The sequence below is a fragment of the Polyodon spathula genome, chromosome 18 (assembly GCF_017654505.1).
Source record: "Polyodon spathula isolate WHYD16114869_AA chromosome 18, ASM1765450v1, whole genome shotgun sequence".
Lineage (NCBI taxonomy): Eukaryota > Metazoa > Chordata > Actinopteri > Acipenseriformes > Polyodontidae > Polyodon > Polyodon spathula.
The window spans coordinates 35248914-35269445 of NC_054551.1; the positions used below are offsets into that span (position 1 = coordinate 35248914).

Here is a 20532-nt window from a genome sequence, read left to right on the forward strand (position 1 = left end):
GAGAGTTAGGGGAGAGGCTGTGAAGCTGTAGGACCCTGAGTCTGTCCTGAGAGTTAGGGGAGAGGCTGTGAAGCTGTAGGACCCTGAGTCTGTCCTGAGAGTTAGGGGAGAAGCTGTGAAGCTGTAGGACCTGAGCCTGCCCTGAGAGTTAGGGGAGAGGCTGTGAAGCTGTAGGACCCTGAGTCTGTCCTGAGAGTTAGGGGAGAGGCTGTGAAGCTGTAGGACCTGTAGGACGAGTCTGTCCTGAGAGTTAGGGGAGAGGCTGTGAAGCTGTAGGACCCTGAGTCTGTCCTGAGAGTTAGGGGAGAGGCTGTGAAGCTGTAGGACCCTGAGTCTGTCCCGAGAGTTAGGGGAGAGGCTGTGAAGCTGTAGGACCCTGAGAGTTAGGGGAAGAGGCTGTGAAGCTGTAGGACCCCGAGTCTGTCCTGAGAGTTAGGGGAGAGGCTGTGAAGCTGTAGGACCCTGAGAGAGTTAGGGGAGAGGCTGTGAAGCTGTAGGACCCTGAGTCTGTCCCGAGAGTTAGGGGAGAAGCTGTGAAGCTGTAGGACCCTGAGAGTTAGGGGAGATGCTGTGAAGCTGTAGGACCCTGAGAGTTAGGGGAGAGGCCGTGAAGCTGTAGGACCCTGAGCCTGCCCTGAGAGTTAGGGGAGAGGCTGTGAAGCTGTAGGACCCTGAGTCTGTCCTGAGAGTTAGGGGAGAAGCTGTGAAGCTGTAGGACCTGAGCCTGCCCTGAGAGTTAGGGGAGAGGCTGTGAAGCTGTAGGACCCTGAGTCTGTCCTGAGAGTTAGGGGAGAGGCTGTGAAGCTGTAGGACCCTGAGTCTGTCCCGAGAGTTAGGGGAGAAGCTGTGAAGCTGTAGGACCCTGAGAGTTAGGGGAGATGCTGTGAAGCTGTAGGACCCTGAGAGTTAGGGGAGAGGCTGTGAAGCTGTAGGACCCTGAGCCTGCCCTGAGAGTTAGGGGAGAGGATGTGAAGCTGTAGGACCCTGAGTCTGTCCTGAGAGTTAGGGGAGAGAATGTGACGCTGTAGGACCCTGAGTCTGTCCTGAGAGTTAGGGGAGAGGCTGTGAAGCTGTAGGACCCTGAGTCTGTCCTGAGAGTTAGGGGAGACGCTGTGGCCTGAACCTTGCTGCACTTCTCCATCTGGATTTGCTTCAGCGAGCACCCCCAAGCCTGCTTCTGCTGCTGCCAAGGCTTGAGGAAACACTGTGGCAGATCAGTGAAGAGCAGCAGGGGAAAAGTGTTCACCGCAGGCTTCTTAAAGTGTGAAATGTGTTCTTACGCTCTTGACACTTGAGCAACCCGGGGGGGGGGTGTTATGAGAAAACATCCACAGCGAGTTCTTCCATTTAACCTTTTACAGTCTGGATGCATTTCTGTTTATTCAGCGTATATACATGTCACAACTGGGCCACGCACTGCAGGTTTATTAAGACACATTGTGGTACATTAAAGTAAGGCTGTGCCAGTTAATAACCCAAATAATATATTTAAATGTGATTCGTCCTGTCATCACAGGCTTGATTTACTTGCAAGTCTTTGGTTTAAATGATAAAACACACCTTAAGCATACATCTCTTTTATGTGAAGTTTAACATTAAGTGAATTGTATCTTGGATACACAGATGCTACAGTTACAGTACAAGAGTTCTGGCTGTTACTGTGACACGAGAGCACTGCAACTCGGTGTCCTACAGTATACAAGCAGGTCATTAAGTGCCTCAACATCATTCACTCCAGTTGCACTGGCTGTCATCTCTAACCACGGGAAGAAAGACTGGACCAGCCCAGTTAACCTGCACACACACACACACTCACAGGCTCCAATCCAGAGCAGGTCCAGCCCCATGCAGAAGAGAATACGGACCTCTCTTGTGGTGTCTTATTCCTTTCTCAGTCTGCCTGCATGTTTTGTATCAGGCCTGTCTCGCATAGCACTGTCACTTTATTCTGCAATAGTTCTCCTAGTTTGTAAGTTCTTCTAGTTTACGAAAGCTGCAGCTAGGGGTGTAACAGTACAGTCCTGGTGTGATATATATTGCCAAGTTCCTGTTGGGCTATTTTCTATGTAATCAAATGGTCAGTAATGATGGGATATGATGGACATGTATTCTTACAATAGCTATAAATCACTTGCTTCATCAGTCCGATACCCTTTGGTGGATTACAAGTATCTTATTGCTTTTAGTCATGTATCACGATACACTCGTCTATCTCATGACAGGAACCACCAATAAAGAATGGCTCGCTGCACCACTAGCAGATAAAGGAACTCCATTTTCTTCTTCACCACCGCCTCGAACAGTCTTTTCAACACGTCACGAAGTTCAGTTTTTTTTTGTTTTTTGTTTTTTTGCTGTTGTTCTTAAAGATTCTTATCACCGCTTGAGGATCCAGCAGGGTGGCAGTGGTCAGCTCCTGGTTTAAATGGGAAAGTGTGGGATTGCCTGGAGGAGTCCAGCAGCGTGGCAGTGGTCAGCTCCTGGTTTAAATGGGAAAGTGTGGGATTGCCTGGAGGAGTCCAGCAGCGTGGCAGTGGTCAGCTCCTGGTTTAAATGGGAAAGTGTGGGATTGCCTGGAGGAGTCCAGCAGCGTGGCAGTGGTCAGCTCCTGGCTTAAATGGGAAAGTGTGAGATTGTCTGGAGGAGTCCAGCAGCGTGGCAGTGGTCAGCTCCTGGTTTAAATGGGAAAGTGTGGGATTGCCTGGAGGAGTCCAGCAGCGTGGCAGTGGTCAGCTCCTGGTTTAAATGGGAAAGTGTGAGATTGTCTGGAGGAGTCCAGCAGCGTGGCAGTGGTCAGCTCCTGGTTTAAATGGGAAAGTGTGGGATTGCCTGGAGGAGTCCAGCAGCGTGGCAGTGGTCAGCTCCTGGTTTAAATGGGAAAGTGTGAGATTGTCTGGAGGAGTCCAGCAGCGTGGCAGTGGTCAGCTCCTAGTTTAAATGGGAAAGTGTGAGATTGTCTGGAGGAGTCCAGCAGCGTGGCAGTGGTCAGCTCCTAGTTTAAATGGGAAAGTGTGGGATTGTCTGGAGGAGTCCAGCAGCGTGGCAGTGGTCAGCTCCTGGTTTAAATGGGAAAGTGTGGGATTGCCTGGAGGAGTCCAGTGGGACCCAGCTCAGGCCTCCTCCGCAGTGGCATCAATTCCAGCATTGGTGAAGTTCTCAAACAGAGCCATGTTCACGTAGGCCTGCAGTGTGGGGACAGAGAACAGGTGTGAGGTTTGACCACACAAGGTACGCCCATCTAAACATGGAGCGTGGCACAACTGCAACTTCTTGTGTTTATCCTGTACTTAGAATGTGAATGTACAGTGCGTTGCCTTGTGCTTTTTTATCAGGCTTGACTGTACTCTGGTGGTTATTTATGCTCACCACTACTTTACTCTGCTTTCCCTACTTCCACGGACTTTTCCTACAGATTTATGTTTTTGCAGTAAGCTAACCGATTTTAAAAAATCGAAATAAAATGATATATAATGTTTTGCGCAAAAGAGCCAACTTCCCAAATAGTGCATATCAATGATATGCCGATATCATATCTGTACATACTGTATGAAATGCTGGACATCTTAAATAATAAATGTGTCCGCGTTAGCTTCCTGCCTGCACAGCCTTGATAGCTTGCCAGCGTTGGTTCTCAAGGGCACCCCATGATAAATGGCAACCACAATTTAGGCTCTGTCTGAAAATGCATCTCGTTTCATTCTGAGAAGCCCCAAGGTTCCTGTGATGTTTGTGTTTCAGTGAAATATGAAACATGTGAAAAGGCACGGTCCGTGTTTTGCTCTGAGCTCAACCCACTTGAGTGTAATACTGCATCTATGCATCTGTATGGTCAAATGAATGACGTTGACCTGCGCTACTGTGTAAACATTACATGTTTAAATCTGATGCGTTTTGGAAACATATCTGTTTCCATATATGTGTGTATGTGTAAAATATTGAATAGTGCAATTGAGATTAAAATTACAATCTATCTATGCATGCTGACATCTGCAATATATTTCCTATGTATTTTGCATACCTTTCTAGCCTCCAGCATTCTGTTCAGCTGCACTGAGATCTGCGCGAAGGTGGGCCTCTCGTAGGGGCGGTCTCTCCAGCACTGCCTCATCAGCTCGTATCTGCAATTACAAATGCATTACATCATTCCCAGCCAATCACGGTGCTCACAGGTGTATGACAGTGCTTGGCTCGCTGAACACCTAGACACGCTCAGCATGGCGATTGGCTGCTGCCCGCACCAATGACACTGACACACCTGAAACTGGAAACATGAATAAAGGAGCACAAAATAGAGATGATCACTGCTGTGCTGTACTTACACCTCATCATCACAGTTCCTTGGCTTCTCCATCCTGTAGCTCTGTGGTAATTTCTCATAGAGCTCAGCGCAGGTCATCCCGCAGTAGGGAGTGCCACCTGGAGCAGGACAGGACCAAAGGGTTAAAACACTCGCCACCACTCCACAGCTAGCCCCATCCCAATGAGACCTGCTCTACAGGACTGCAGACGCAGGCAGCTCCGTCCAGGAGTGCTGTTCTAGTCCTCGGCTAACGGGTACAGGTAAATCATCCAAGTGCTTTAAAGGGGGTCAAGGAATCAGGTTCAATTTCACCTCACTGTGAATGTGTCTGTCTCAAACCTCACTGGGCTTGTGGGTTCACTGCTGGGGTCTGAAAGGAAGCTAGAAATGTGCTCACCTAGGGTTACAATCTCCCACAGCAGCACTCCGAAAGACCACCTGAGAAAGAAAATACAAGTATTTATAATGAAAGAAAATTGCCGTACCTTTAATTCAAAATAATAATATATGTACTTTAAAACATTTTCAAAGATTTTGTTAAAATGTTACATGTGCAGAAGGCTGTTTCTTTAAACGCTCCCCCTTCCATTCTTTACTCAACGTGACTGGCTCTATATAGAATTCTAACCCTATTTTACACACATACTGTACCCCACAAGGAAAAAAAAAAAAATCTATCTTGTGTCTTGATTTTTTGGTTTTTTTTTGCTGTGTTTTAATCTCCCAGCAGTAACACAGTCACTGCACGTTTATAGTTATTATTCATCGCTTGATGTCTGTAACAGACACAGAGATGCCATAAACGTGCCATCAGTCGCAAAAAAAAAGTCTTTTCTCTTAACTAATGACTCCATGATACGAACATGTTGTTTGTTTGCTTGTTTGACAGCAGAGTGTCTAGATCACAAGCACAGCAGTAAAGAAGTTCCAGCATGTGGACCAGCCGTATCCTAGCACTGCAATGTGTTGAGTCCCGATACAGGGCTGTTATTTTTGTAGCTTGGCTGGACTCGCTGTCCTGACTCAAGTTAAGGACACTCTTAAGCCTTATCTTTTTGGGTTATTTTCCCACTTCCTTTGTTCTGAATTATGCTGCACACACAGTTCACAACACAGTATAAATAGACCTCTTTCTGACCACCTAGCTGTGGCTGTCTCTCATGCTTGCTTCCTGGTAAATGTTATCTCTCGTCTCGCAGACTTGTATCAGCAAGAGAAGCAGGGAGGCCCAGGGGAGATTTCATATTTACATATTGATGAAGTGTCACATCTATAAACAATGGAGGTTTCGTTCACTGGGTTTATTTACTTATTTATTTATTGGTACAAAGCATGTTTTCTGTGATAAATCGCGGGAAAAAAAACAACACCCTGCAACATACAAAAGAGGGCATTCAATACTGGCGCCCAGAAGAGCTGGGGTTCAAATCTGCGCTTAGCCATTGAGCAGGCTACCAGCCAGGGCCTCTGAGAGTGCCTTACTGGGTGAGAAGTGCAGTTACTCTGGAAACAAAACTGTGGGAATCAATCAATCAATCAATCTCTCTCTCTCTCTCTCTCTCTCTCTCTCTCTCTCTCTCTATCTATATATATATATATATACATATACACACACACACACTAACCAGCAAGGCAGTGTAGGACAGGAGGGAGTATTTCACAGCAACTCTACGACAATAAGATCCCAATGTTCAATTAGATCGCCCATAATGCATTGTGCGCCAACGCTGCCTCAGTCGATTTCCGTTTCCGCTGGCTAATGGAAAATGCTTTTCTGACTAGTAATTGTAGGAATTATTATTTAGAAATACAATTTTTAGTACTGCTGCAGTGTGAGGGAGACATTTCCCTGTTGTTCCAAAAGTGAGGGGGACATGCCCCCTGTGTAAATCGCACCTATGGTTTGGTTGCAGCGACTAAGAGGTCTAGTTAAATGAAAGAGAGAAAGAAAGATATAACCAGTCTAAAATAAAGAATGAAAGTTCTATCAACTGATCTCTGTCATACTGTATATATCAACTTGCATCTACCTGCAACACAGACAGAAAGCCCTACTTACACATCACTCTTTGTCGTATAGATGCTGTAGTTTAGAGACTCAATTGCCATCCATCGTACTGGCAGTCTTCCCTGGAAAATAAAGGAGGAGTGATTGGACTCGTTCTTAAAATCATCCAATAAAATCATTAAAAAATTTATTCACATACTTATAGGAGCTGCAACAGTTGTCTTTAACAGCCAGAGGTTCAATATTGAACCTGCATATAATAATATAATAAAGTGTGTTGTTTTAAACAACTAACCCTACAGGGTCTTTGCATGCTTTTTGCAAACTTAAACTTTAAACTTTAACCTTTCAAAAAATAAAATCACCAGGATGTGACAACTTACACAGAAAACGATACAAAGAGAATTTAAACATGAAGAATAAATTAATTAGGACTTCGAACCCATACCCATTTACACAAATAACATGTTCTATATCCCGTGTTACCAGGGCACTGATCACGCAAGAGTTAACTGCATTGGAGGCTGGCAAGGCAGGCTGGGATCACTAGCTTACAGTACAGACCCGACTTCCTGTGAGTATTCTGAGGTCAGGGCTGTAAGTCACAACCACAGCAGACTGTGAAAACATGAAGCTGTGGTGAACTGCAGCCCTGACATCTCATCAATTGTTTACTCTGTTTGAAAGAAGGACAGAAAGAAAAGACAAACAAAGGAACGAAGGAAGGAAAGAATGTTTTGTCTGTAATTCTTACACTACAGTATATTAAATACCGGTTTCCATTTGCCATAACCCCTCTAAAGATGTATTGTGTGCTTACAGTACAATTCTGAATGCATGAAAAATACTCACCATTGTCTTTTTGACATACACTTCTTCTCCCCTGGAAAGTCCAAAGTCTGCTATTTTAGCTGTCAGATTTTCCCCGACTAACACGTTTCTTGCAGCCAGATCTCTGTGAATGAACTTTAAAAACAGAAACAAAACTGTTGCGACACATCGAAGAGAATGCTGGAAACTCAATGGCATTTTACATCCGAACATACAAGCAAGGTGGTATAAACCCCTTAATGAGCGTGTTATCAGACGTGTAGTCAAACCGCAACACGCAGACACATAAAGCATTCTGAAAGACACTTTGTGGAAATACCTGTAGATATGAGATAAATGCATTACCTATTATATGTGTTACACTACAGATAGGTGTTCAGTGTACAACTAAAATGTGAATCTGTATAATAATTCTTGTTTAAGAACAGGTATATGTTCGTGGTGCTTTGGTCCCCTCAGATTCAGGACTCCACGCTGGTGGCTGTGTGCTCACCTGTTTCTCGCTGAGGTACTGCATTCCAGTGGCCACGTCAGCTGCGAACTGCAGCAGCTGCTGGGAGGTGAGCTTGGAGGCCGTGCCGTGCTCCTTGGCGAACGTCGGGTCAGTCTCCAGCACGCGGCTCTTCCACAGGAAGTCCAGCAGGTTTCCGAAGGGGGCAAACTCGATGGCAATGTACAGGTAACCTGGAGAGGGACACGCAAATGTTCAATCACGCTGGCTTCGCCCTTATAAAGGTTTACTCTGGGAAATCTGTGTGGTATTTTAAGAATTTTCCCATTCTTCTTGCATGCTTATACTATGCATTTGTACTGTAGTTTAGAATGGTTTGCCATGTTTTGTAATATGTTTTACCTTACCTCTCTGGGTTTTACAAAGCATACCTATGCTTTTGCTATGCTTTCACTGTGCTTTATTACACTTTTGCTGTGCTTTTAACTTTCATAAGGAGTTGCCCACTGGTTCTGAATTCACATTAACAGAAGTGATTTTTCTTTTTTAAATGATGACTCGAGGCCAGACTTCTCCAGAGCAAACTTTTTGCAAGTAGGAAAATAGAAGTATTGTCAATGTAAAAGAATGGGCTCTATTCACAAAACTTTAAGAAAGTACAAAAAACAAACAAACAAATAAACTAGCATCAAACAACATACCTACTAAGCTCATTCTGCTCCAGAGTGAGGGAGCAACAAATACACTGCAGTCCAACAGAGGAGAAACATGTAATTGTCTCTCCACTAGAAGGTGCTGTTTGCTCAGTTTTTAGGTTCTCATCTTGTTGCATACCATATATATATATATATATATATATATATATATATATATATATAATTTTTTTTTTTTTTTAAGGACTTGGAAACTTTTATAATATATATCCTTAGTAAAAGTGTTTCACAAAATCATGTTGCTATTAAGCAGTTGCGATAAAACCAATTTTTGCAAATATACAGACAGACAGACAGACAGACAGACGGCTCACCCCGGTTCTCGCAGGCTTTGATCAGGTTGATGATGTTCGGGTGCTGCCCCAGTTTACACAGGACCTCCAGCTCTCCAGCAAAATCCCTGTGGTCATTCTCCGAGGCAAACTCTAGGGGGAGAGAAAACCAAACAGTTGAGTGCTTGTGTTACTGACAGGAAAGCTGATGAGGGCTGTGGTTCCAAGGGGCTCAGTAATAATCTCTGCCTTCTGTTTATTACACATAAAAAAATAATTAATTAATTTGCTAACTTCCCAGTGCTCTGTTATCCTTTATAATAATGTACCACAGTAAAAGCATAGCAAAATGTAATAAAGCACAGAAAGCATGGGAAAACATAGCTAAGCATTGCAAAGAATAGCAAGATATAGTAAAGCATATGAATACACATGGCAGACCAGGGTCACCTCTGGTAAATGCAGAGTATAACCATGGGAAATGTATGGGGAAACGTCTCCGAACATGCTGATCACAAAGAGAGAAACTCCCGCCTCTCCTTTTACGTCGCTCATACCCCCGGACCTTTTAACATCTTGACGGCGGCTCTGATCTTGTTGCCGTCCTTCTTGATCATGGCCTTGATGACCTGTCCAAAGTTGCCCTCTCCGATCACGTCCTCGAACTTGATGTCGTCCCACTCCAGGATGGGGTAGGTCAGGGGCTCAGACTGCGGCTTGGGGCGACGGGTCAGGGTCAGAGTCCCTGAGTTGAACTGCAGGATGGTCTCCTCACCCTGGGTGGAGACTCACGCATTAGCAAGGGCACCTCTCAACACAGGTCAGATTAGAAATCAAGGGCACCTCTCAACACAGGTCAGATTAGAAACCAAGGGCACCTCTCAACACAGGTCAGATTAGAAATTAAGGGCACCTCTCAACACAGGTCAGATTAGAAATCAAGAGAACCTTAGCAACCAATTAGCATCAACTACAATTTAACACATATTCCAGCAGGGCATTGTTCCTGCAGTTCAGTCTGCAGCGACCCTGGCTCTCTGCTCTGCTGTTAGCAGCTGCTCTCCCCATGTGGCGCGGCTGAGCACTGGGACACACTCACGGATCCAGACTGGTAGGTGAAGGTGCGGCGCTGGTGGCAGAGGTTCCTGCGGATGCAGAAGAGCGTGAGCAGGGCCAGCACGATGGTTAGGCAGGTGGCTGACACTGAGCCCACGATGGCCAGGATCAGCTGCTGGTCATTGCCCCCGGACAGCCCTGGCACCTCCTGTGTGGTCGGGGTGAAACTTGGGGGTCCTGGGAGGGGGTGGAAAGAGAATCAGAGAAGGGGCAATTGTTAGAAGAAACTGCAGTGTAATGGGAACATGAAATAAGAAGGCATTGTGACAATAAGTGCTTATGTTATATATAAAACGTTAACCAGTGAATGCCCAAACAATATCCAGTCCCAGTTTGAATAAATCCTTCTCAAGTTATCTATCAGGACCGGCTCCTCTGCTGTCTCATTGCCAGGGCCATTCACAAACACAGTAAGTGTGCAATGGACTGAACCACACCCACCATCCCCCATCGTCCAGGCAGTGACAGGGGCGCTCCACTCCCCCGGCACCTTGGAGTTGGCTTGGACCCGGAACTGGTAGTGGGTGCTGCCATTGAGGGCCATCACGTCCTTGCTGTTCTTGTTGCCGTCGTCGGTGTCGACCCACTGGTGCAGGCTGCCCGTGCTGACCTGCTTGTACTCGATGATGTATTTCACGATGCTCCCGTTGGGGTCTTCGGGGGGCTGCCATGTCAGCCGCACCACGCTGATGGACTGAGGGGTGGCCTGGACGTTGCGGGGGGACGTGGGGCCTGGCGGGGGGCAGAGACAGCGCACACTTCAGGGTCTGGAACGGTACTCATGCAAAACTCAACACAGACTTTCAACTGCAGTGTAAGAGGTTGAAGAAACTGCAGAAGTGAATGTACACTATCTGAACTGTGTGCATGACTGAGCGTCAGAATTAACAGATCGCAATAGTGGTCATATCAGCTCTAGATACCCAAATAATACCTTTCATAGTGGGCAACCATCACAGAGCGCTTTACAGGATACGAGACTAGGGTGTGTGAACTATGCATCAGCTGCAGAGTCACTTACAACAACGTCACAACTGAAAGACGGAGCACAAGGAGGTTAAGTGACTTGCTCAGGGTCACACAGTGAGGCAGTGGCTCAGCTGGGATTTGATCCAGGGACATTGTGGTTACAAGTCCGTTTCTTAAACACTGGACCACACAGCCTAACTGTTTCTTTAAACGTTCAGGACCAAATTAGCTTCTGTATATGAAATATAAGGAGCCTGCTGGCTCAGAATCTGGTCATAGTCACATTAGTTCTCTCTTTGGTGCAGTGCTGGCAGTTACCCTGGCTGGTGATGCGCACGGGGTACGGCTCGGATGGCGGACCCCGGCTCCCGCAGTTGATCATCATCACCTCCACTCGGTAGTCCCGCTTGAACTCCAGGTCTGGGATCTTGGCAGTGCGGATGAGCAGGGAGGGGACCTCCACCTCCTTCAGCAGGGCGTTGGAGGAGCTGAAGAGACGCACCACGAAGCCGTTGCCATTGCCATGGGCCACAGGGATACCCCAGCTCACTGATAGGGTGTTCCTGCTTTCCACTGCGGTGAACTCGATGATCGGCTGAACTGTGGGTTCTGGAAGGGCAATGGGCAGCGAGGAACACATAAACATGGATGTGAAGTCACAGGACCACAAGCGAAAAACAATTAGACTTGGCAGGTGGAGGGATCAAATAATGGGAAACAATAACCCAGGCCTACACCAGCATGGGTAGCAAGTGTGCTCTACATGCACTGACTGCTTCATATAGACAGACGATTATGGTTCTCATAATTTGTGCTTTAAGGTTCATCGTGGCTTCAACCATCTGCAGGTGCTAAATCAGGGGTGTCCAAAGCTGGCCCTTCCAGTCCTGGTCTTCTTTCCAACCCTGTTCTAAACTGTTTCACGGAACCAATTAAACCTCCATCCAGACTCTGAAGTAGTTCATTCTCTTTTTACCTGTTAAACCTGGATTGGAACGGCCCTCCAGGACCGTGATTGGACACACCTGAGCTCAGTCTTTCTTTGGTTTCTCTCTTCTATACCTTTGGAATGAGCACTCCTAGTAGGAGCAGAGACTCCAAGGAAACTCGGGGTGCGGAGCACTCAGTCACTTATCCTGCCTGCCAGCCTCACCTATGATGGAGGACCAGGGGGCCCCGCTGTCCTTGGGTTTGTAGAGGAGCTTAGTGGAGATGATGGGCCCGTCTCCCTGGAAGGTCTCTGCGGGCAGGACCACCAGCTGCTTGCTCTTCCTCTCCAGCAGTTTGGGAGGAGTGTTGGGGGACGGCGGCGCTGTCAGGGCAAGCAGAGAGAGTCTCAAACTCAACGCAACCCAGCCTGGAACCTCTTTTAGATTCAAGGGCAGTCTGGCTCAAAGGTTATTGTTTTTATTTCTATGGCAAAGTCTTTAAAATGGTTTGAATCGTGTTCAATCAATCGATCAAATTATTTTCCCATAGCCATCTCAAAGCGAGTTACCCTAGGAGAGATCTCATCAACAGAAGCAAAATCTGGAGCCAATCATTTTTGAAGGGGCAGCTAACTCCTCTGGGGGTGCAGAAAGATGCATACTGCAGAGAAGGTCTGCAATTATGGAACAATGCAGTAACACTGATATTGCAGTTCCATCGTGGCATATTAAAAGATTGTTTATATCGATCTCGACTCCATCCTGAGATCGTTTAAAATTAGTATTTTGTCTCCTCAATGAATCCCCTCTCTTACTCTTCACGGTCAGGTTGAACTTGTGTGAATCCTGCCCCCCGTTGGTGGAGACGCGGCACTCCCACAGCCCCCCATGCTCCTTTGACAGCCTCTTGATCTCGAACAGTGCAGTGCTCTTGTTGGACTCCATGGTGGTGCTGGTGGCCTGCAGGAAGAAGGACAGGGATAGTGCTACGGGTGTAACGATCTATCCTGTATCGATGAACTGTGATACTTTCTTTACCTAATCTACCCCTACCCCCACCTCTAACCCTCACCCTCACCCTCACTCTCACCTTCAGGACAGTACCATCAAGCTTTCTCAGCTCAATGCTGCCGTGCCCTGGCAGCGGGTTCCCTGACGCAGAGCAGGTGATCCTGGGGCAGGAGTTCAAGTTCCACTCCAGGTTATTGGGATTGTCCAAGATCTGGGGGACACCATCTGGGAAGAAAAAAAAAAAAGTTTTTGAATGACTGGAATTGAAGAAGCAATCACTGATAACATCAGCATGTATTATCAATATGCATTTTGCATTTTTTTAATTATAGATCTTTTATCAATAAAAGTGAAATCTAAGTGCTTATTTCAGTATTACGATTAGCATTATGTAGACCAGGAATGTGAATGGGATTAGATTCAGAACAGTGGCACTGCGGAACTCAGCAGCACTGGGGCAGAGAAGGTTAGCAGTTTCAGCGGGAAAACACATTGGCATGGAAAGGAGGAGAGCTGATTTAAAATGCTGCATGCCTGATTGTTCACAGAGCTGATTTAAAATACTGCATGCCTGATTGTTCACAGTGCAGCCCACGCCACCCTGTGGGACACTGGCAGCCACTGAATGGGTTGCAGGTCCCTCCATTTCTGCATTCGCAATTCAGCTGACAGCCGGGCCCATAGAACTCTTTATCACAGGCTTCACAGGGGAGACAGAATTAACACAATTAACATCCTTTCCAATGTTCATGTAAAGGAGAGCATTAATAAAACAAACAGCACTTTCAAAACAACACACAACATCACAGCTACCAGACTAGAACTGCGGTGCTTGAAAACAGCAAAGAGAACTGCTTTCAGAAACGAGGTTTAGATTAAGCAATCGGTCAATGATTTGATTTCTTAATAAAGTTTGTTAATTTCTTTACTTGCTATCGGTAACAATATATAAAAAGTTTATATTTCAATTTCATGCAACTTTCAAGTAATTTTATTTTATTTACCACAAGAAAAAATGTATTCCAAAATAATTTTCCATTTGATTGTAGTATGTTAATATTTTATATCCTATTCATAAAATAAAAATCCTCATTCATTTCTTAAATAACAGATGCGGATAAATCAGACTTTCCCTTGCCTTGTATTGTGATAAATCCGAAGGTGAATAAAAACCAGAGGAGGAACTGCAAGCTGAAACGTTCAGCAGGTTTTGCTTGCTTGCTTGCATACACGGAGGCAGAGCTGTGTTTTCTCAGCCTGATCCTTGCTGTCCGATATTCACCCATGCTGCACTGCGGACCGTTCCAGCCGCTGGCACAGCTGCAGCCGTAGGGATCTGGGAGGCAGAACGTCAGCCCGCTGCAGTCCATCTCCTCTCGGCATGATTCCTGGCAGTTACGACCAAACATCCCCGACCGGCAAGCTGCAGGGAGTATTAGACAGTAAATACATGTGTACTTACACATTACTACAATGTTGTTATGTATAGTTACAATGTACTTAACATGGAAATCTTATTGCATGAGATATCTAAGTACACAATAGTATCAGAAAAGGGTTAGGGTAAGGTTTAGAGTTAGGTTTACAGTTTTAATGTTTCACACATGAAGTACATTGTAACAATGATCTGGCTGTGTCCCCATGAAGACCCCTAGTCTCTGTCCTCTTACCTGTCTCACAGCGTCTCCCCATGAAGCCGGGTGGACAGATGCAGTCCCCTTCTTTATCATGGCAGACCCCCCCATTCAGGCACTCCTGTGTCAATCAAACACAAATACAACTTCACTGGAGCTACAGACTCAAATACAAGCACACCTTCACTGGAACTAATCAAACACAAGCACACCTTCATTGGAGCTAAAGAATCAAACACAAGCACACCTTCACTGGAGCTAATCAAACAAAAGCACACCTTCAGTGGAGCTACAGACTCAAACACAAGCACACCTTCACTGGAACTAGTGATTTAAACACAAGCACACCTTCAGTGGAGCTAATCAAATTCAAGCACACCTTCAGTGGAGCTACAGACTCAAACACAAGCACACCTTCACTGTAACTAAAGAATCAAACACAAGCACACCTTCACTGGAGCTAATCAAACACAAGCACACCTTCAGTGGAGCTAAAGAATCAAACACAAGCACACCTTCAGTGGAACTAATCAAACACAAGCACACCTTCACTGGAACTAATCAAACACAAGCACACCTTCACTGTAACTAAAGAATCAAACTTAAGCACACCTTCACTGGAGATAATCAAACACAAGCACACCTTCACTGGAGCTAAAGAATCAAACACAAGCACACCTTCACTGGAACTAGAGACTCAAACACAAGCACACCTTCACTGGAACTATAGAATCAAACACAAGCACACCTTCACTGGAGCTAATCAAACACAAGCACACCTTCACTGGAGCTAAAGAATCAAACACAAGCACACCTTCACTGGAGCTAATCAAACACAAGCACACCTTCACTGGAACTAAAGAATCAAACACAAGCACACCTTCACTGGAGCTAATCAAACACAAGCACACCTTCATTGGAGCTAAAGAATCAAACACAAGCACACCTTCACTGGAACTATAGAATCAAACACAAGCACACCTTCCCTGAGCTAATCAAACACAAGCACACCTTCACTGGAGCTAATTAAACACAAGCACACTTTCACTGGAGCTAAAGTATCAAACACAAGCACACCTTCCCTGAGCTAATCAAACACAAGCACACCTTCACTGGAGCTAATTAAACACAAGCATACTTTCACTGGAGCTAAAGTATCAAACACAAGCACACCTTCCCTGAGCTAATCAAACACAAGCACACCTTCACTGGAGCTAATCAAACACAAGCACACCTTCACTGGAACTAATCAAACACAAGCACACCTTCACTGTAACTAAAGAATCAAACACAAGCACACCTTCACTGGAGCTAATTAAACACAAGCACACTTTCACTGGAGCTAAATAATCAAACACAAGCACACCTTCAGTGGAGCTAAAGTATCAAACACAAGCACACCTTCCCTGGAGCTAATCAAACACAAGCACACCTTCACTGGAGCTAATCAAACACAAGCACACCTTCACTGGAACTAATCAAACACAAGCACACCTTCACTGGAGCTAAAGAATCAAACACAAGCACACCTTCACTGGAACTAAAGAATCAAACACAAGCACACCTTCACTGGAGCTAATTAAACACAAGCACACCTTCACTGGAGCTAAAGAATCAAACACAAGCACACCTTCCCTGGATCTAATCAAACACAAGCACACCTTCACTGGAGCTAATCAAACACAAGCACACCTTCACTGGAACTGATCAAACACAAGCACACCTTCACTGGATCTAAAGAATCAAACACAAGCACACATTCACTGGAGCTAATTAAACACAAGCACACCTTCACTGGAACTAATTAAACACAAGCACACCTTCACTGGAGCTAAAGAATCAAATACAAGCACACCTTCCCTGGAGCTAATCAAACACAAGCACCTTCACTGGAACTAAAGACTCAAACACAAGCACCTTCACTGGAACTAAAGACTCAAACAAAAGCACACCTTCACTGGAGCTAATCAAACACAAGCACACCTTCACTGGAACTAATCAAACACAAGCACACCTTCACTGTAACTAAAGAATCAAACACAAGCACACCTTCACTGGAACTAATCAAACACAAGTACACCTTCACTGGAACTAATCAAACACAAGCACACCTTCACTGGAACTAAATAATCAAACACAAGCACACCTTCACTGGAGCTAATCAGACACAAGCACACCTTCACTGGAACTAAATAATCAAACACAAGCACACCTTCACTGGAGCTAATCAGACACAAGCACACCTTCACTGGAACTAAAGAATCAAACACAAGCACACCTTCACTGGAACTAATCAAACAAAAGCACACCTTCATTGGAACTAATCAAACAAAAGCACACCTTCACTGGAACTATAGAATCAAACAAAAGCACACCTTCACTGGAGCTAATCAAATACAAGCACACCTTCACTGGAACTAATCAAACACAAGCACACCTTCATTGGAACGATAGAATCAAACAAAAGCACACCTTCACTGGAACTATAGAATCAAACACAAGCACACCTTCACTGGAGCTAATCAGACACAAGCACACCTTCACTGGAACTAATCAAACACAAGCACACCTTCACTGGAACTAATCAAACACAAGCACACCTTCACTGGAACTAATCAAACACAAGCACACCTTCACTGGAACTATAGAATCAAACAAAAGCACACCTTCACTGGAACTATAGAATCAAACACAAGCACACCTTCACTGGAGCTAAAGAATCAAACACAAGTACACCTTCACTGGAACTAGAGACTCAAACACAAGCACACCTTCACTGGAACTATAGAATCAAACACAAGCACACCTTCACTGGAACTATAGAATCAAACACAAGCACACCTTCACTGGAGCTAATCAGACACAAGCACACCTTCACTGGAACTAAAGAATCAAACACAAGCACACCTTCACTGGAGCTAATCAGACACAAGCACACCTTCACTGGAACTAATCAAACACAAGCACACCTTCACTGGAACTAATCAAACACAAGCACACCTTCACTGGAACTAAAGAATCAAACACAAGCACACCTTCACTGGAGCTAATCAGACACAAGCACACCTTCACTGGAACTAATCAAACACAAGCACACCTTCACTGGAACTAGAGACTCAAATACAAGCACATCTTCACTGGAACTAAAGCTACGCAGCTCAGCAGCTGTCTGGTAAATGCTATAATTTTATAATTCTGAACACATTTTCTTTTCTCTTTTTTATTAAATTTTGTATTAGACTTTTCAAATGTTCTAATTTTGTGATGAATAGTGCTATAGAAATGTGCATTGTATTGTATTAAATATTATAATATATAGTTAATTAATCCTCTTGTGCAAAATTGTTTACTAATAAATGTTTTGCACTTATATTATCTTTTCATATGTGTTGAAATTATATTGTATAACATGAAATATACCAGTATTTCAAAATCATCTGGGTAGAGCCTTTTCACCAAACTCAAGTTGGGATTTAAAGAGACTTGGTGGTTACCTCTGACTATCAGTCTCAGAAAGACGCTGAAGATGGGACTTTCAGCCAGATAGCTGGCGCTATAGACCCCTGTGTTATCCTCCTTCACTCCCTCCATCGTCAGGACTATGGTGTCGTTAATGATGTCTCCAGCGTGACCCATGTGGTGGTAGCTACCTGCAACGCAAAGGCAAAATCTGCCGTTCATGAAGCTTGCTTAAGAAAGAGTTTCCCAGAGTAAAAGCACAGCAAAGTATATGAAAGCAGTGTAAAGCTCAGAGAGCACAACAAACCATGATCAACCACAGGGTAAAACATGGGAAAACTGCATAATTACTGCTGTAAGCTTTTCAAAGGGAGTCCTTAATATACTCACTGAAACTGAAGCTTAAGTCAGCAACGACAAGAGGAGTCACATGCAGATTGGAACAGAACATCAGAAACCTCACAGCTCCAGAAATAGTGTTGAATAACAATGGCATTTGAGCATGCAAGCACGTGAAAGGGACATGCAGGGGACCAGCGTCAATGCCGCTGATGCTGATAAAGGTATTTACTGAATGCGCTGTACAGCACGTGAAAGGGACATGCAGGGGACCAGCGTCAATGCCACTGATGCTGATAAAGGTATTTACTGAATGCGCTGTACAGCACGTGAAAGGGACATGCAGGGGACCAGCGTCAATGCCACTGATGCTGATAAAGGTATTTACTGAATGCGCTGTACAGCACGTGCTGGGCATGGTACCTTGTGGGTTGTTATTGATGAGCACCACCTCCGTCTGCTCTGCTGACCTCATGGCTTTGCAATAGAAGATGCCCTGTCTGTCCAGTGGCTTGCTGAAGCCTGTGGCTCTCAGCTCCTCATCCTTCCTCCAAATGAACTGAAACTGAGGCGGATTGGGGACCATGAAGATCTCGTTGTCTTTTTGATCTGCAGCTCCATCTTGCTGGCATCCCGCTCCCCCGAGATGCAGGACAGGAAGAAGCTCCGTGTAGAGCTGGCACCAGAGTTAGAAATGAGGGTGATGTCTAAAGCAGCCCCTGCGTGAAAAGAGAAAGGGTTTATATGTCGTGGAATCAACCTCACAAATACCACACACATTTGAGCCACTTGAAATTATGCATTTTTGACAGATCAAAATGGGCTGTTGTTAGTTATTAGTCAGACAATAACTTACAAACCATTTAGCATGTGGTTGAGAAAATGTAGCAGCTTAACATATAAACCATATTCTTCTGAACGTCTTTACTGTTCCCATTCAATAAATGTGCTGTTTTTAAAATAATGATTTAAGTCTGGTTGTCTTGAGTCCTGATTGTTGTTGTTATTATTATTATTATTATTATTATTATTATTATTATTATTATTATTATTATTATTATTATTATAATAACAATAATAATAATAATGATGAAAGGAAATCATTTCCAAATAATTACCTTTGCAAAATAATTTGTATGGTAATTTTAAATGTAGCATAATATTGTCTACAAGTACAATATACTAGGCAAACATAGCCCAAATTTTCCAAATTATAAGTAGGTCAAAACATCACAAAATAAACAAAAACAAGACCCAGACCTTACCTGACAATGAGAAAAGACCGATCAATACCCACACGCTGAGAGGTTTCATTAGCAACAGCAGATCTGTAACCAAAAGGAACTCAGAAAAACACAACCTGCCAAACTTTCAGTGTGATAACAAACAAAAGCGGGCTGATATTTCCCAGCGTGAAGGCTCGGTTCTCACGCAGTGGTCTACATTTAAAATCTGTCATCCAAGATCCCAAAATTCTTTTTTCTTTTCTTTAAACAATACGTACAAGGGGGTTGAGTAAGAATTGAATGCATTTCCTCCAGTCAGCCAGACGTGAACTTGCTTTTCTCACTCTGCTGTAAACTTTGCAGAGATTAGATTTTTTTGGGTGGGAAAGGAAGGAAAGGAACCGCGTCAGAGGGGAAAGCTTTCTGCTGTGAGATAAACTGAGCCGTGAGATTGGAGGGGGGGGTGTTGTTTGTTGAGGTTGGAGGTTGTATTGGGGTTTCACAAACACACATGTACTGTACTCCACATCGCCATACAACCTGACAGTGACTTTAACACATTCAGTACCAAATACATTTGTCTTTGAAAAAATCAGAACACCAGCTGTATTCATGTCCTTTGATACATTACATTTAGACTTAACTTTTGCTGTTAACGAAACTGAGTAAGTTATAAGAATAGGGTTACCGGTATTAAAGAGAAAATTGAATTACCACAAGTAGATGCCAGTTTAAAAATGCTCCAAAAAAATTACAAAGTAGGCTGTCCTCAAATGAGGACCGTGGCACTGAATGTGTTCAAGTTCGAATCCATGCTTGTGGGATAATTGATCTTCCCCTTTAACATATGGGACAGGAAAAGCTCTGAGGTCACACCACTCATCACACACACTGTGTGCCAGGGTGGAACAGCTTCACTTGTAAATGGGGTCTTGTCATTTATTTTGTGTTATATAGAATGTAAATGTTCATCAGGTCTGTTGAATGTGCCTTGACTAGTGGGTCAATCAATTATTCAATGTAGTTTAGCCCATCCAGTGTGTATAAAGCCTGCCCTGGCCTGTATACTCAGTGTGTATAAAGTCTGCTCTGCCTGTATACTCAGTGTGTATAAAGCCTGCCCTGCCTGTATACTCAGTGTGTATAAAGCCTGCCCTGGCCTGTATACTCAGTGTGTATAAAGCCTGTCCCTGGCCTGTATACTCAGTGTGTATAAAGCCTGCCCTGCCTGTATACTCAGTGTGTATAAAGCCTGCCCTGCCTGTATACTCAGT

At 44.5% G+C, this 20532-nt stretch overlaps 1 protein-coding gene across 1 annotated transcript; it reads right to left on the reverse strand.

The window, feature by feature from the left end:
• Positions 1–472: 472 nt before the first annotated feature.
• Positions 473–19619, reverse strand: LOC121330745 (tyrosine-protein kinase receptor Tie-1-like). The gene is given in 23 exon segments (XM_041277464.1): positions 473–3182; positions 4019–4118; positions 4320–4416; positions 4698–4738; positions 6360–6430; positions 7161–7274; positions 7633–7823; positions 8618–8728; positions 9141–9351; positions 9675–9868; positions 10133–10423; positions 10979–11269; positions 11814–11972; positions 12405–12549; positions 12680–12825; positions 13172–13300; positions 13739–14023; positions 14271–14355; positions 14847–14851; positions 17729–17884; positions 18456–18638; positions 18641–18751; positions 19298–19619. Coding segments are annotated over 23 exon segments (3237 nt in total). The 5' UTR covers positions 19347–19619; the 3' UTR covers positions 473–3110.
• Between the last annotated feature and the right edge of the window lie 913 nt (positions 19620–20532).